Source organism: Pyrus communis, chromosome 12 (assembly GCF_041283825.1).
Source record: "Pyrus communis isolate YQ-2024b chromosome 12, ASM4128382v1, whole genome shotgun sequence".
Lineage (NCBI taxonomy): Eukaryota > Viridiplantae > Streptophyta > Magnoliopsida > Rosales > Rosaceae > Pyrus > Pyrus communis.
The window spans coordinates 24,045-42,324 of NC_142576.1; the positions used below are offsets into that span (position 1 = coordinate 24,045).

Genomic DNA, 18,280 nt, shown 5'->3' on the forward strand with positions numbered 1-18,280 from the left:
TAACAGGTGTTACACGAAAATAACACAAACACGATAGACACGACCCGTTTGCCAGGCCTACACGTGATGTGTCAAGCGACTCCCACCCACGATGAAAAAGAAACAATGTGTCCTCCGACGTGGCGTCTGTATGTCAGAACGATCTCCTCGTCGAACCCTTTATTCCCGACCACGAAGGAGAATGTCGGGTGACGCGAACTGACTCTGTAGAGTGCCTATAAATATACCTCATGGTGAAGTCATGGCCTTCACCATAGTTAAGCCCAGAACACCCTAGACTTAGGCATCAAAGCCTCCACGTCGGGAACCACCAACACACATCACCCCACCCCCCCCCCCCCCCCCCCCCCGGCGGCCCCCAACCCCCGCACGCGCGCCTGGACTCACGGTGTTTCCTTATCTTTGGTCTATGCAGGTTTCACTCCACGACAAGTCAAAATCTGCTCCAACAACTACTAATTGTTTAGATAAATACGTATAAAATAAATGGAAATAGCATAAAATTGTATGGCCGTATAGGACATTTAGGCCTTCATCCTCTTAGGCCTTGCATGAAATTTTTGGGCCCTAACAAACAAGGAAATACTATCACCTTCGATTACAAATGATACTATACTACAAATATATATACATCATACTGATATGATCCACATTACAACTTTGTCGCTACAATAAACAAGAAGCGTCCCTCCTCAATCACCCCCCATCCCACGACGATAAACTACCAACTGCACAACCTAACGCGAGCTTAAATCCTAGCCTAAGGGAAGGAACCAATATTTTAAGAACAAAAAAGATTCTTGTGAGAAAATACCTACTGAAGGAAAAGAATATTCCCAATTTTCAATCGAGCATCAGACAAACTAAATTGTAAAGCCTTTTCAACAATATCTGCCTTTCCTATGTAAGATATTAGAACTCTGATTTCATGAGTTTTACTTGAGGTCCTATGTAGACGTTGTCAAAAGGCTTTGCCTGTTCCACATGGATGTAATCCCTTGTCTTAAGCACCTGCAAAAGAGTGAGTAGAACCACGAGTGAAAGATTATTAAGCATTTCAAACTACACACCCACAATTTGGACAAGTAGGCTAAAGTATACCAAAACAGAGTATTAAACTTAATGGCTACTAAAACCCTATTTTAGTAGTATTTACATGGGATAAATGAGATGATGAGGCGCCGAGGAAGAATGGTGAGAGGGTTGTGGAACAAATGCATAGGGTATGGTACACAGTTCTAAGTTATTCTCCCTAAAAACCTATAAACTGAACACGGATCTAAGTTGTTTTCCCTTTCAAGTTTTTGTTTCATACATTATCCTTCATTTCTCCCTCCTCCCACCTATCACCCTTTGTCCCTCTTTTCCCCCATATGCTCTCTCTCTCTATTTCTAGCACAAAAATAAACTAAAAACAAAGTTTTATCAAATGGGCCTAAACTAGTTAGACAGGAAATTATTTCCCAAATACTTTTCTAGAATACATAAAATAAAAGATCAAAATTAAAAGCTTAAAGCCTTCCATTGGTAGTTAATATCTTCCTTCTCTTGTAAAATTAATGATGTTACATAAGAGGTTGCCTCATGAATTGCTGCTGCTGTAACCTATCTTCAAAGTTTTTGCTTTAACTCTTTCAGGACATGCTTTTGGAGTTCCCAACATTGTACTACATTCTATATATGCATATATATATATATATAGAGAGAGAGAGAGAGAGAGAGAGAGAACACACTACATCCTCATTAAGTCTTCTGACTAATTTAGCAGATCACCCAGATATAAGAAAACCTCAGCATAACATTCAATTATAACACTTACCAATGTTTCAAAAAACATCCTTGATGCTTCCTTTCGAGTTTTACCATTTAATAAACTGTCCATCCCAAGAACCTTTTTCCCATGCACAGGTTCCTTATAAAGTAAAGTCTGGAGATACTTGGCAACAGCCCTATAAGAAAATCAAGAGTCGGGTCTTAATAATAATAGAAAACTGATATCAGAATGATAACAAATAATTGACAATCATCATCACAAAAGAACAATCAGCAATTTTAACTTAGGAACTGTGACTAAAGGAATTGTATAGCATAGGAATTATGAAAAACACCTATTTACAAGTACACAACCATTTTCTCAAAGTGGAGAGAGAGAGGGTTTCGGGTTTTTCCATTTAAAAATTCTTAAATCAAAACATAGCAAATTATTTCATATTGTAAGGCTTCAAAACATAAACTTGTCAGTATCACCTTCAATGAGGTCATGCAAACCAGAAAAAGTAATTCCACTGACTTACAATAAAATGAAATTAGCAGCATGAATTAAACATGGAACTGACCATATTAAGCACACATACCTGGTGCGGGAAGACCATCCACTATTCTCAAGAAGACGAGTATCTCCAGCGCATGGCATGTCATCGACATCTTCAGCTATTTCATCATCATCTACATTCAAAAATTCTGAGAACAACAATAAAATATGTTATTCAAAGGAACTCCAGCACATAAGTGCAGGGGCAAAAGAGTATTTTACTTAAAATAGACGTGTAGACACCAGAATAAGAAAGCACATAGTCATCAATTATGCATGCACAGACAAATCTTCATTTATCCTTTAGGTGTTTCACAGCATTTAGTTGTAGCTAAAGTCCAACAAAGTTGAGAAAGGAGTTTGGAAGGGCCTAAAACGTACGAAGAGTACATTCATAAATGCATAAATAGTTGTGTGTAATGTGGATAGTCCGTGTACACCAAATCTTCATACCAATAGGTTCTAAGAAGGATACATAAGAAAAAAGACAGGCCAAGAGATATAAATAAGAAGTCAAGAAGGCAGGAAGAAGAAAAGGTCAACCTGTATCATCTCCAAAAGCTACATCTTCATAATCCTGCACAATATAGCCAAAATGTGAAGTTAAAAACACATATTGAACTTTACAGAGAGACAATGCCTATAAAACAAAATGACATGATGCAGAAAAGAGCCCTGTTTCCAGACGATAATGCCTATCCGCGAGGCAAAAACATAAATAGTTTAGGAACAGCATTACAATGTCACTTCATCTTTTTCTAGTCATTATTAGGGAACTTAAATCAAACAATTCTCAAAGAATCCGGGGTAAAATATGGCAATCATAAAATGAAAAGGATGGCCGGGAAAGTAGTTTTGACAGGCAAGGGAATGGAGTAAATACTTGTTTGAAGAATAAAGGTTTTATTTAGTTCTAACGGAAATAGGGCATCAACAGCATGAGGGTGTACCATCGTAAACAAAGCCAAATATATACGTACATGTGTACAAAATGTTTTTGTCCCCAAGAGAAAAAAAAAAAAAAAAAACACATGCATTGGGTTTCCTTTTTCCTTTTTAAAGGCTTACATTCAAAATAACTCTTTTTTTATATAAGAGAAGTTCCAAATTATTTTCAGAACCAACAAGAAAGAATGTTAACAACTTACACCACGATCTTCTGGAGGGGGGTCTGCAGTGACTTCTGCATCAATACCGCTACGTGGACCAACCTCCCGGCAACCTAGATTTTCCTTACCATTCCAGGAAGCATTCTCGTTGTCTTCACCATGAATACAATAAGAGTTTGGGTTGTCATCACAATGCAAGTTTGCCTCCAGGACCTCAGTTTCATTCACAGTATGTTGCTCGCTGTTTTCAATTTCTCCCACAGATTGATCAGTTGAAAAACTGAGGTTTTTGCATTCCCCAGTTGCAAGCGTAACATCTACACTGTCAATAAGTTCAGATGCACCTATCTGAACATCCGCTCTGATTTCGACACTGTGGTCAACAACTTGAATGGCATCAACTTCTTTCTGGATACTTGACTCCACTATCAATGCGTCCACCTCCATGGGTTGGGCGTCCAACTTATTGTCTAGTGACCCGCATAATGCATCGATCTGCAGTGATGCATTTTCCTCCTCAGTTTTATCCACAAGCCTTGACTGGACGTTAACATCAGCTGACACCTTGTAAATATCTTCTAAAACAGGATCAGCAACTTCAAAATTTTCTTTGTCAATTTCCATTTCAGCTATCTCTCCCAAGTGTTCATGTTTGGAAGTATTAAGTTCTTCCAAGTCACTGATCCTTTGTTCTTCAGCATCAGTATGGTGAGACTTTAGGTTATGATCTTCCTTCTGGTTTTCGTTCTCAATGTCAGCAGGCTGTACTGCTGTGTCATCTCTCGCTATTAAAGGTTCAGTGCTTAGAAGGGGTTCAATTTCTTTAGTAGCATTTGGCTCCAGAGAGGATGCTACATCCTTCAATGGCTCCATAGAAGCATTGTTTTGATCATTTTCAGAAACCCGGATTGTGCTCAGATCAAATGTTTCAGTGTGCAGATATATCAGTTCCGCCGACATGCCTGACAAACAGCAAACGAATTCAGGTGGCTTGTAAAGATTTTGCGAAGTATATTAATCATTCACATGGCTACCAGTATTCCTAAATAAACCAATAAATGATAGGCAGTAATTGTATCCATGCACATCTAATTATATTTAACTTACCAGTAAATATGGGTTCGGTGAAAATTGCATCTTCCAAAAATTGTCGCTGAATCATTGAAATTTCTGGGCAAGTACAAGGAGCCTTTTTTCGCACACGACGTATGTCTTCAGTATTTGTCAACTGCTGGCGTATTTGACTTCAGAAAACCAGCAGGCAAGTAGTTAGCATTAAGAGAGAGAGAGAGAGAGAGAGAGAGAGAGAGAGAGAATAATGTAGTATGCAACAACTCATACAATCAGATAGGCCTAGCATGCTTAGTATGTTTATTTTCATTTCAAAAATTTACAGAGTATCTAAAGTATATCTAAAGTAAATTACCAGTCAGTCAGGTCCCACTCTGCTACAACTACCGAACAATATACTTTTAAGGAACAAAATGCCAAATTCTCATGGAAAAACAGGCCCACACCACCCCCCCCCCCCCCCCCCAACAAAAAAAAAAACCAAAAAAAACAAATTAGCTTCTATATGCAGCTAAAATGTCAATTATACAAATTTAGTAGTATAGGCTTTTTATAGTCTTAAAACAAGAAAACATTATTTTCAAAAGGAAGCACTTTTCTTATGCTTGATCAAAATTAGTTGGTGTCCGTTATCACATACTCGCCATGCAAAACCATTGTATCATCCATTAGCACTTTCCTCTTTGAAGAGGTACCACGGACAGCAGTTCTTGAGCGTTTTGTGCACATTATTTCAAGTGCAGGCGGAGTGGGTTTCATTTTTAGAACTGAAGACCTTCTTCCAACTGAAGCAACAAAAAAAATTTAGTTCAGTCTTCATCATATAAGCCTTATAACTCTATCAAACAAAGATTTAGGGACAAAAAAAAAAAGATAAATGCCAGAATGATCTATCAACACAAAATGACATGTAGAAATTTCTGATGGCATGAAGAAAGAACCCATTTGATACCTAAAATAGAAGACAATAAATCATCATCATCAGGGATAGATTCTGCAGTTCTCTCTTCTCGGGCCACCCCAAATGATTCAACTGAATTTAAACTCTGCACTGTCATTGTACTTTCTGTGGAACTACGTTTTTTCCCTGATATGAATTTAATCCCATCACCATCACCGGCATCCCCAACTATGACTTCTTTTTCAGGCGTAGTTTCTACTATAAAATCACTTGGTTTAGAAGTGAACCCCTCTGGTACAGAGAGCAACTTTTCAGGTGCAGGCAAGTTAGAAGTGGCAGATCTATCCAAGTTCTCCAATTGAGTCTCCAAAGATGTTGCATTCTCCAATGAAGTTGGCCCTACAACCTCAGATGGTAAGTTGCAAGGGACTTCCGAAATTTTATTGGTAGGAGATGGTATATCATGATGACTTGGGAGGGAGCCACATGCCCGGAGCACAGGCACTTCAGCAGCTGCTGTGTCTTCATACGTAACAGGCTTCAAAGGATCTGTAATGATATGTGTGCACGATTCTCCCATATTATTAGCAATTTCAACATCATTCTGTATTTCAGGCTTTAAATATGTCTGTTGATCCTCCAAATAATCCTCTGATACTCTCGGAAAGTTACTACTTGAACAAATCTTACGAGAAGGGTCGTCCAACTCAGATGTGACCTGGGAGCAGCTAGGAGATGCATCAGTTTCATCCAACCTAACTCCAGCAGGTTCTACATGTTGGTCATCCTTTTGATCTAGGCAGGGCATAAGTGGTTCATTGTTTATCACAATACCATTATGTATATCTTCCACCCTGTTTCGGCCATCCAATGCACCAACTGTCCCCTTTGAACATTCCAATACTGGAGAAAAAGGTTTAATTTGGTCATGCTCCTGTGGCCTTGCTTGTTTGATCTCTATATCGCCCAAATGATAGCCATTCTCCTTGGTACTATCATCCCCACAACGCGGACCTGACATACTACCAGCATTTTCTGAGTTGCCCACGGATGCTAAGTTTGATAAATTATGGTTTGATAAATTATGGTCTTCAAAATCCAACTGATCATTGCAGGCCATAGGTTCCTGAACAGCAAACAGATTTGGCTCTTCAAATAGTCCAGGAGTTGATGGAGCCTGAGCATATGTGACAAAATCAGTATTTGCAGCCAGGACTTCATTCTGTTCAAAAGGGATAATAAAAAAAATATTCGTCACTGAGGCAAGAATTGTATTATACATAATATTGCATGAATCGCACCTCCGTCCACCCCTCAATAACAACGAAAAAAGAAACAGAATAGAACCTTGCTTACACATCGCAAATGACGAATAATTAGGACAAGACTTAAAACAGAAGAAAATAAGCTTTTGGGTGGTATTAATAAACCTGGCTTTCAATCCCATTCATTTGCATGGTTTCTGAGGTTCCAGGTATCCCCTCATACATATCATGCTTTTCCAAAGGTGTTACTGATTGGCCCAATGTCTGAGGATCACCACTGAAATAGTAGAGAATGAATAGGGTACATCAGAAATGTTGTAGTGTCCTAAGTGATTCCATGGATCAAAGAAATAAAGAAACCACACAACCATACACAACACCGCCTAACAGGGACCAACCTCATCAACATGAAAAAAAATCCAAAGAAACAAATAAATGCGTTGAGGGCAAAAAAAACCCAACTTTATTATTAAGTAGATAACCGCATACCACTCACATTTTTCTTCTGCAGTTTAATGACGGGGAAAAAAAATATACTTTGCTTAAAAATTAAAATAATAAATCACCACCACCACCACCACCATTCAAACTTACAGATTATTGAATTCCAGACGGATAAATTATAAATTTCAGCGTTCAACTTTACCATGAAAATTGGAGCTAAAACATGAGAATCTACAAATCCTAACACTTCAAATTTGTAGTCTCAAATCCTGTGATTTAAAATTTATTGGATACTTCAAGTTTACCTTATCCAAACCCACGATTATTACTTTTTCCATATATAATTAATCTTAAGGATATGGTGGTCAAAAAGAAGATGGGTGAAAGCAGAAGCTTTGTTTACTTGAAAAGAGGTAGAAACATAGGTCTAAACAATCCAGCAAAGAAGTGTTTTTTTTTTTTTTTTTTTTTTTCTTTTCAGATTCCAGCAAAGAAGTTGAGATGCTCTAATTCTAACTTATAGAATCCTCTTTTTGCAATCAAACAATGTGTGAAAGAATTAAAATTGAAACCCATGCTTGACACTTTTGAGATATAGAGTTTACTCTGAAATTCCATCATTCCCTTGAGCTGAAACCTTGCCAAAAAACAGGTCCTGTTTTCCATCATTCAAAAAACAATAGCATCTATAAGTGACATACATACATACGTGATATAATAGTTTTGTATTGTAGGAAACATAAAGATTATATTAGTGAGGTACGGAAAACAAGCCGCCATAAACAAGGTAAATGACAAATATATCACAGTTAAGCCACTATATTCTTGCATAAGCAACACATAACACCAAAGAGCACCCAAAAAAACAATGAAAGCTACACATAGCCCAAAGGATTTGAAGACATTAAAAATTGGTGAAACCCTACAATTGAAAATCAGCCCAAGCTGGCTTTGTGATTATATAAGAGATTTAAACAAAGACATTAGAGAGACAGGCACGTATGGTTTCTTGAAGTGGTTATAAATTATATACAACAGTCAGTAAAAACCCACTAGCCCGCTTTTTACTTTGTCCAAGCCCATATGAGAATATGAGAGCTTGCACATGTGAACTTTAGCCACTCCAACCAACTTGAAGCATTCTAAGAAGGCTTTTGTTTTAGTCGGTGAGTGACACAGGTAATGCCAAACCCTATAACAATCAATTAGCGAAACTGTAGTAACAAATCAATAAAAGCAGTGGCAAGCCATAATTTCACTGCAACAACACAAAGTTTAAGTAAACCATGCATAAAGAGGAAAAAAGACAAAATTTCCATGTATGCAAAGGAAGAAGTCTTGTAATTTCATACTATTCAACTATCCAGTCCATTACCAAATTCTTCCACTTAAAAGTTAATACTACAAAGCAGGAACAAAATATTACCTCATCAAATTCCAAACCAATTTGAGAAGTATCGCCATCACCAAACCGCTCTGAAAATAAACCAGGAAATATTGGACATTTAAGTTAGCTCGTACATAAACATCGTTAAGTTTTATCCTAACCATAAAATTTAATTCAATGTACAATCATTCACTCATGACAGTGAATTGATGAGTACTAACCATCCAATCCAAACTGAGATGTTGAGTAAACCACACCCTCCATTGTATCTTGGAGAGTTATTTGCTCCCTTGTACTGACATGATGGTCAACATAGTTACTGCAAAACAACTAAATGTTAAAACCAACACAAACACAAATCTTCGTATCCAGCATCTCTACAGCGAACGCTTTAGTCCTAAACATAATTGAACATACTAACCCCTGAAAAAATTCATTATCTGGTAGCTCAAAATCATCAAGATCAAAAGTCTCAGGCAAGGTTATGGAATGATACGGAGCAGTAGATTCTTCTGGAGGTAAATCGACTGCAGTGGAGCGAAAAGCTTGCTTTATCTTAAGCAAAGCCTCGCTACAATCATCAAACAGGTAATTCACCTTTCTAGAATAAATCCTCACCACACCAAGCAGAAGATGGCTGGACAACCGGAGAGCAATCGGAACTTCAGGAAAAAGAATAGAATCTGTAACCAAAGATAGATCATCAAAGTTACATGAGTGGATAGATGAATTGGACATTAAGAGAGAGAGAGAGAGAGAGAGAGAGAGAGAGAGACTACAAATTGAAAAACAACTGAGCTTACTGAGTGCAACTACATGCCCCATGAAATTTAATGCAAGAATAAGATCTAAAAGAATTTAAATGCATGAATTAACTAAAAGTGCTCTGCACTTAAAAGAAATTTTCTTTTTCTTGAATTTTTTTTTGGCAGAGAAGAATGAAACATTTAATTAGAAACAGTAAAAGATTGAAAGCAATAACCACTGATACAATTACACCACAACCATACATTATGACATGCATGATGCACCATAAGTCAAGTCTGTCTGATGAATTACAAAGCCTTAATTTATAGAACAAAAACCAAATAAGAAGCCCTGTGTAACTAAATTACTAAGACATCTAGCCTTGAAAACCCTGAGATAATTATACCACGAGCATAAGCAAGGTTAACGCATAAGTAAAAATATTTGAGAACTAGAAAACCCTAAATTAAAATAATCCTGGTCTATTCTGCATCAGGTACACTTCTGGGCATCATTAAGGCTTTCAGTTTCTTTAGAACTCATGGATAAGTAGCTTTGCCACATCTGTTGAGGCATTCGGTGAGTGTATTCAGTTTTTAGGTTTCTTAGCCCAGTGGATATCTTATCCACTGCACTGTCCACCACCTGCTCTTTTAAAGAAGATCTGTTTTCTAGTGAATTAATAATAAAAATAACTGGGGAAGGAAATTCAGAAAAGAAGAAGAAAACGCAACTCTTCTTGGAAATGTTTGTGGAGATTCCCTTTCAAATTTAACTCCTTTAGGTAAGATGTGATTACACGCAAATACGGATTATATGTCAATACTATGGGATAATAACATTGTGGTTAATGGCTCCCTGTAGAATAATATCAAGGATATTATTATTTAGTTTCCTATATCATCTATATTCCTATTTATTATGGAATTAAAATTATTTTCCTACTTCTTGTAGATTTACAATCTTTCCTGTTTGTTGTATGATTAGGTTATTATAAATAGGTGCTTTGTTCTACTTCTTGTAGATTTACAATTCTTTCCTGTTTGTTGTATGATTACGTTATTATAAATAGCTGCTTTGTAATTCAATATTGGTAGACTTGAATGATTGATTAAAAGGATTTTCTCCCTGTTTTATCTTCTTTTATCTAAATCTTTATTCTATCTTGATCTTCTTCTCCAGAATCTATTCTAATCCTCTGTCTGATTCTTCTAAATTCTCTTCGGCCTATCCCTTTTCTGTTATCTAGCTCCAAACCCTAATTTCTGGTTACTCGTTCTACATCACTCCCATTGTTGTCCTTGGAAAGTCATTTCAGACCGCATTAGTTCATATTTCCTAATATTGGGTTGTGCAAATCATTTCCTCGTCTTTATAGATTAAAATAGAGTATGGTCCTCTCGTAATGTATCCATGGCAGTGTAGGTTGGTTTTCTTTTCCATGGGTTGATATCATAAATTTCGTAGGGTCCCTTTGACAGAAAAATATATCCTTACAATCTGCTAGATTGAACAGAAGGTCTTGGAAACTTGGAGGTGAGACACTTGGTCTTGTGCAAGTGTTATTTCAGCAAGTTAAGTGATGAGCCACCTTCCAATGGTTAATCATCCTCCCGTGATTTGAAAGGTTAAAGTAGCTAAACATGGTCCTTTTTGTACTGAAAAGCTGTGCATCCCAAAAGGCCCTATGTTATCAAGGGGTTTGTGCTAGTTTTTCTTCTTCTGAGTATCAATCCTAGTGGTCATCCTCTACTAGATCGAAATCCAGAAAGAGTAAAAGAGTTCCGAAATGGGCAGGCATATTGTGATACCATGCAAAAACAATGCCTAATTTTGTATTATATCCTCCCCCCCCACAAAAAAAAGGGGAAATGGTGTCTTGATTCATTGGGTAGCTTTTGCATGAAATTTTATTGCTGCTTTTTGCTAAAAATGAATGCAGATATGGCTTTTCAACCTTACGGTTTGATTTGGAAAATCTAAAGAGCCCCGTAAAGTGAAAGTCTTTACTTAGATAGGGGCTCATGGGAAGGTTAACACTTGCAACATGCTTCAAAAAAGAGGACCCAGTTCTTACATATGCTCTTAGTGGTGTATCCTTTGCAAGAATTGTCTATAATCTGCTGATTGCATCTTTTTACGCAGTCCAGAGGCTTTTAATCTATGTCTGCATTTGTTTAGGGAGTTCGCGATTAATTGGGTTGTATCCAGAGATTGTTCTTCTTTTATGTCAGCGAAGCAAAATTTACCTGCAGAGGTTTGGTTATGTTCTAGGTAATATGGATGGAAAGAAATAGGATAATATATGAGGATTTTGCAGGCAGTAGAGGAGAGAAGTTATGGGATGAAGTTCGCTTAAGGTTTTCGCTATGGGCTTAGGTTTCTACAAAATATAAAGATTTATCCTTCTGAGTTATTTGGCTTGATCGGAAAGGTGCAATAGTTAGCCTTATAGAGTTTTCGTAACTGTTTCAAATTCAGAGGGACTTTATTTGTTGTCTCGATTTTGCATTCTGTTTTTCGTTGTAGACATCTTGTCCACTTGTGTAAATTAAACTTCGTCTCTTTCTCAATTATGGCAGTTCATGGAATACAGTTTTGTGGCTATTGTTTGGTGGTTTGGATTAAAATTTGAAAGAAAACAATGATTTATCAAAAATAAAAAGTGTGGGAGGATGTGTAGTTCCTAGCGGATAAACACATTTGGAGCATTCTTGTAGGCTTTATTATTTCTAAATCTAGGGACAAACAAAATTTTCTTTATTCATGCAGATTATATTTTCTCCAGGTTAGCTGTTCTGTAATCATTGTATTGCTATCTGTACATTTGGTTTCCACTGTTGTAGTTGTATTATTTCTGTTTCTTTTGAAGGAAAATTTTTCCAGCGTTTAAAAAATTCAACCAATTCATAATTCAAGCTGAAAAATTGCTGCTATCATTTTCCTATATTTTCTCGAGAGAAGAAATCATAAAAACATGGAGCACAGAAGGTAAAAAAAATGAGAACTGACCTACGGAGACGCCAATATCGGTGTCGGCGACCTGATTCTTGCGAAGCTTGCGCTCCAAATGTGCCGCTATCCATATCGTTCCAAGAGGACCCTTCTTGGCCAATATAAACTGAGAATAAAACATTTCTCTCTGCTTTTTTTTTCCTTCTCACCAGCTTTCTATACAGGTACAGGCGAAGCGAACCCCCAATTTTTACGCCAGCCAACCCAGAGTTAAGAACATCAAAAGGAAAAATACTAAATATACATGACAAGACTTAACCTCCAAAACCTAAAAACTTGCAATCGTCTCCTCAACCTAACAGTGAGGATTTAGGAAAATCCCAAATTAACAAACAAAAAAACCCTAACAAGCCATAGCGCTATTCTACCCTTTCAGAAAGCCCAACACTTATCATCCGCGACTATTTGGCCAAGAATTTGGAGCTTTCGGAGAAAGACATACAGGAACGTAGTTGGAGTTGACGGAGCGTAGCTAAATTGGAGTTGGAACTTTGAAACCCAGGCGTCGTAAAACGACGCTGTGTAGATACATAGACAAAATTATACAGCTTGGAGTTGGATTTGCAAAGGTGCCAAGGACTGAGTTTGACCCGGTGAGTCAGAGATCGGACCGAGTCGAAGCGTTTATGGAGAAAGACTATGTGGAACAGAAGAGAGGTAGCGCCTCTGGATTTTCGAACTTGGTTATGTTATGGTGTGGGTTGGTGCACCTTTGGTGATGGATTTTGGGGATCAAATCGCGTGGAGCACCAAAAACGAAAGTACGTGGAACAACATTTTCTCTCGTTCGAAATGACTTTACCGTCTTAAATTTACACCATATTAATTTAGAATTTAAGTAAATGTCAAAACTTATAAATTGCCATACAATAATCTTTCATTTGAATTCATAAACATTTTCTACATAGAAAAAAAAAACTTGAAATTTGATACTTTCAATTCTCAAGTTTAAATTCTATATAAATAAATGTCATTTCCTAATTTCTATGATTAAAATTTTAAAAATAACAAATTTTGCATTCAATTTCACTGTTCTTTTAGGTTAACCAAACAACAAATTTCACAAATTCTAAAAAATAAAATCTCGTCATTTCAATTTTTTTCATTTTAAAATTCCTCCAAACATAGTGTTTAAGGGCCTATTCAATTGGAAATTTAAGAGATTAAAATGGATTTATAATTTTTTATAGAGTTTAATTGCTTTGTAGAAATTTATATAAAAATTATGATTCAATTCCCTCAAAATCTCATGGGAGATGTGAGATTTGTTAATACTTAAAATACACTAAGAAATCTCTCTAATTCCCTCTAATTCCTCAACTTTTTTAAATTCTTTAAAATCAATTTCTAACTGAATATACCTGAAATGTTATAAACTTCTTTAAAATTCTAATTAAATACACCCAATTTCTAAGGATTTTAATAAACTGCATTAAAATCCTAATTGAATACAAGTCGAATTTAAGATGATCCACTTAAAATCCTAATTGAATACCCCTAAATTTATTAAAAGAATTAAAATATCTCAAAATCCCAATTGAATACACCCCAAATCAAATGTTTTTGGTGTGGAGTTTGCTCATCAAGCCAATAATGGGTTGGAAGGGGTAGTTGGTACGAGCAAGTAGAGGTCAAGGGAGGCACGGTAAATTAATCAAATGTTTTTGTTGTGAAGTTTGCTCATGCGCTAGGTTAGAAAATTTTAGGTAAATAGATAAAAATGACCCCTTCTTTTAATCTTGTGACAAAAACAAGATTTTTCGAATATGCACAGGCCATGCACAACAACATGACAAAAGTACAATTTTTTTACACCTTAAAATGACTTAATTGCCCTCGTATATAAATGGGTTATTTCCTCCCATTTTCTGATTTCTCTATCTCTACTCTCTCTAAAATTGATAGTTATTGATTGTTCTTAGATTAATGAAAGATAATGAAAATCCTAGTTGGAATATTTGATTATATATGCTTTGGCTGGAAATGATAATTTTGCAATAGAAATTTGTTGAAACTTGTAAGAATGGAAATAAATAAATAAATAAGTCCCTTTAATGATTTATTTGGAGATTCTTTGTGTTTGCTAATTAGTCCTTTTGGAAAATGAACACATTTTTGTGCTTGCAGTTGCAGATTACAGATTGGGAATTTCTTCCTCAAATCATCTTCTCTCCAAATTCGAAATCCCATTCAAAACTCATCTGGGTCAAAACCAATCTACAGTCCAAAAAATTTTCAAATATCGAAGAAAATTCATTATGAAAAAGTAAAGACACCATTTTTTTCTACTACAATCTCTCTCTCTCTCTCCTCTGCCGATGAACGCCTTATCCTTATAAGTTCAAAGAAAATCCTAAATTTGGTATATTATCAATACGTGCATCATGCAATTAATAGTGTTGAGGGATATGTGGGGGCCTAGATTCTGGAAAATCCCTTTAAAATCTGTAGTTTACAAATGTTTGACCTGAACCTAGATTTTGGAAATCCCATTAAAAATCCTCTCTTTCCAGTGACATGCATAAGACATGCACATAATATGCTTACATATCTGAGCCAACCCAAAAACTCAGAGCTCATAGGTTTCTCTTTGAAATCAAAAATGACATCATCACATGTGGCGTCATCACCGTATACACTATATGCACACCACATGCACATGATATGCATAGAATTGGAGATCGGGCAACGAGCTTCTTTTTGCATTAATAAGAAACTTTAACGGCAACCTATTGGTATAGTAGATACAAAAACATAATTGTTACGTATATAAGGTCAAAGTGGCAGTTTGAAAAATCTTGTTACGTATATCAACCACTGCTTAACCGTGCACGTGGAAACATTATACTCATTGTCGTTATTTCATGGACACGCATGACCCTTAACGTCCTTTAATATTTTTCTTAATTTTGTTTTTTGCCAAGGCCAGCTAGGTTGTGGATATACTCGCTAAATTTCAAGGCACAACATACGTACATCATAATTAGTGAACATTCTCACTTCTCATATTAAGATGTAGCCATGCACACCATATGCACACAACATGCACATTAGGGGAAAATTTTCACAAATTTCTGCAATTGGACATTTGAACCAGAAATTTTTCCATCCAGTTTTAATGGAATTTACCAGCCAAAACATAAAATATGGTATAAACATCCTATCTTTAAGGATGGAACAAATTGTTGTGTTTAGTTATGGCAGAACAATACATATAACTCACAGATCTAATCTAAAACCCCGAAAATCCCGACCTCACTCTTCTCACCTCTCTTGACATTCTTGTATTCGAAATCAGAGATGTGAGGTCAACCCAAAACCCATCTTACTCTTCTCACCTCTCTTTGGACTTCTCTCTTTGAAATCCTAGCTCATAGATATGTGCTCAATGATGAGTTGATAATATACTATATATTTTACCCTAATCTTAGTGTTAATTTATTGGTTATTTTGTGAGAATTTTGACACTTTGAATTATATTTCCAATATAGGACATTCGATTTCCTCTTGAGCAAAAAGTTATCAAACGGACGAATTTTTGAGTGATTCCAATTGGAGGATATCCGTGAGTCTTTCAAGATGATTGTACCAAAGTTTAAGATTTTTCTACTAAGTCGTTTGACTGTGGCAATGAAATAAAGGCCCAGCACGCAACTTTCCCTTTGGATATTTTGGGTATTTTGGAGGTCAAAATGGCATATTTTGAGGAAGATTCCTTCTGAGGTTTTGTTAGGAATGACTTAAGCTTTCAAAAGAGACCTTTTGGAACCAAATCGAAGTTGATTTGCTTGGTCAAAAGTCTAATTTTCTGAGAATTCCAAATTTCAGTGCAAAGAGGAAACCTTTTATTTGATGTTTTATTATTTTATTCCAAGACCTTTTCTAAGTAGGGTTTTATTTTGTAGTATTATAAATAAGGCTTTTTAGCCATTAAGGTAAGAGGAGATGAGAGGGGGGAAAACGCATTAATACTGTGCTAGGCTTTGACAATTTGTGTTTTTCTTTCAAGGTGTTTTCTATCCTTTTTCTATTTTCATTAATATTTTGTTTTATGATTGTTCGTAACTAATTTTTGTTTGCTAGGGCTAGGCCACGAGCCTTAGCAAAAATATGTAGTTTCTTTTCAATTTGCTTATAATATTATGCATGCATGTTTTGAATTATTAATCACCGTGTTTGAAACTGATTAGCCACCATTAGGATATTTAGAAAAGTTATTTGATGTAATTTTCACAGAGGGCTATCCCTGGAATTGGCCAAGGCTTCTTGTGATTAATATGTGTAACTTTTTAGAATGGACGACACGTCTTAAGGGTTATATGGTCCTTCAAAATGTTTTCACATAACTTAATGAGTCTTGCATGTTCACATTCGATCTAGACATCATGGATGGGTTGCATGTTAGATATACATTATATGTTGGAGGTTCCAAGTAGGATATACTTTAGGAAAACCTAACCTTCAAATATGCATGTATAAGGCATAAGTAATTGGAAAAATTACATAGGATTGTTAAGATGATGGCGGAATCCTAATGCTTAAATATATTTTCAAAACTATTTTCTTTTGTTTTCTTTACTTTCCCAATTTATTTAATTGTTTTAATTAAATTCGTTTTTAATGTTTTAGGTCATAAAATCACCATTTTTCAAACTTTGTTTTCAAATAATTAATTAAGATTTGGTTAACATAAATTATTCATTCAATCCTTGTGGAGAACGATCTTGTTAGAGCCGGCTATACTACAATTACTTTGTACTCTTGCAAGTATTTAAGTATTTTTATCCCTACTTTTGTAGGTGGTAAAAATCCTATCAAGAAATTGGCGCCGTTGCCAGGAATTATTTTAAATAATTTGTGTTTATCATAGTCTTAGTTAATTATTTTTGTATATAACTTTTTATTTATTTTATTTTTTAAGTTATAATTTGTGCAACGATGGAATTTGTTCCTTTTCCTAGATTCAATATATAATTAGTAGAACCGTCTTTATGGGTCAAATATGCAAAATGGGGTTTTTATGGATTTAAACCCATAATTTGAGCACTTTGCTATGTGAAGACCCATGATATTTTGCAGTGTTCGAAAGGGAATATTTTCCATGGGTTGTCTAAGAGCATATCAATGTGAGAAATGACTCAAAAAGAAATTGGAACAATCCATATTCAGAGTTCTACCCCCAAGTTTGCAAAAGCATCTTAAGCACTATTTTGAGCAGTCTAATGTGCCACGAGCTTTTGGTAGAGGACAAACTCTCGAAATTGTTGGAATCAACTGAGTTTACATAGAAATAATCAATCATGGATTTCATATTCAAGCATTAAACTGTGGGAAAAGTTTTGATGATCAAGAGGATATTAGTGCAGAAATTGAGGAGCAATTTGCCATTTATTCACGCCCAAGGGAGGAAACAACCCTTGATGATCTTGAGAGTTCTCCAGAACTTGCTTTAACTCAAGTCCATATGGCACACATGCCCAATCAAGAGGCGGCAAAGAAACCAACCAAGCTGATGGAATTCATCATAACGGACATGTTGCAAGGGGTTGTTCACACCAAGTTAGAATCTGCTAAATCACATGACAATGCACCAACAAAGCCATTCATAATTGCAGAAATTAAGTGCAAGTCCATCGAGCAGGCTACATTTTATAACGAGAAGAAGAAAAGGCTTAATGGCTGCTCAATTCTTTGTCAAGACATTCGGCCTATATAGAAATTATGGGTATTAAATACAAGATTGAAGTCAATTCAAGGGAAACACAAGCATTGATGGAGGGGACCCTATTTGATCACAAAGATTCATTCACATAAAAGGGCAATTATGAAGGATTCAACCACTGATAAACATTAACTCACTGTTGTCATATGATGCTATCAAGGAATGATTGACTCTAAGAGGACAAGTGATGTGATCACAAACCTCATTCCAATATGTCTAGCTATAAACGTTAACTAAAGCACTAATCAGTATTTTATGTTGGGTTTTATTCTAATTAAAATTTTATTGTGTGGTTTTTGCATATTGCA

At 35.9% G+C, this 18,280-nt stretch overlaps 1 protein-coding gene across 2 annotated transcripts; it reads right to left on the reverse strand.

The window, feature by feature from the left end:
- Positions 1-573: 573 nt before the first annotated feature.
- LOC137744852 (sister chromatid cohesion 1 protein 4) lies at positions 574-13,053 on the reverse strand. Of its 2 annotated transcripts, none has more exons than XM_068484659.2 (14): positions 12,248-13,053; positions 8,910-9,171; positions 8,710-8,807; positions 8,528-8,577; positions 7,707-7,756; positions 6,823-6,934; positions 5,444-6,614; positions 5,132-5,276; positions 4,528-4,664; positions 3,460-4,382; positions 2,855-2,888; positions 2,355-2,460; positions 1,820-1,949; positions 574-1,011 (listed from the first exon to the last, which is right to left on the reverse strand). In XM_068484659.2, exons 1-14 carry the CDS (start codon positions 12,369-12,371, stop codon positions 913-915), a joined length of 3,441 nt encoding a protein of 1,146 aa, XP_068340760.2. In that variant the 5' UTR covers positions 12,372-13,053; the 3' UTR covers positions 574-912. The 2 variants fall into 2 exon arrangements, with proteins under 2 accessions (XP_068340760.2, XP_068340761.2); XM_068484660.2 differs by having other exon boundaries at positions 5,444-6,569; positions 12,248-12,958.
- Positions 13,054-18,280: the final 5,227 nt, after the last annotated feature.

Bases quoted from the DNA above. Each gene is read 5' to 3' on its own strand.
- LOC137744852 (XM_068484659.2), bottom strand. From the start codon at position 12,371: ATGTTTTATTCTCAGTTTATATTGGCCAAGAAGGGTCCTCTTGGAACG. The intron at 4,383-4,527 runs GTAAGTTAAATA...GCTGTTTGTCAG, and splicing joins CACCGAACCCATATTTACTG to GCATGTCGGCGGAACTGATA. The intron at 2,889-3,459 runs GTAAGTTGTTAA...TATATTGTGCAG, and splicing joins CCCCTCCAGAAGATCGTGGT to GATTATGAAGATGTAGCTTT.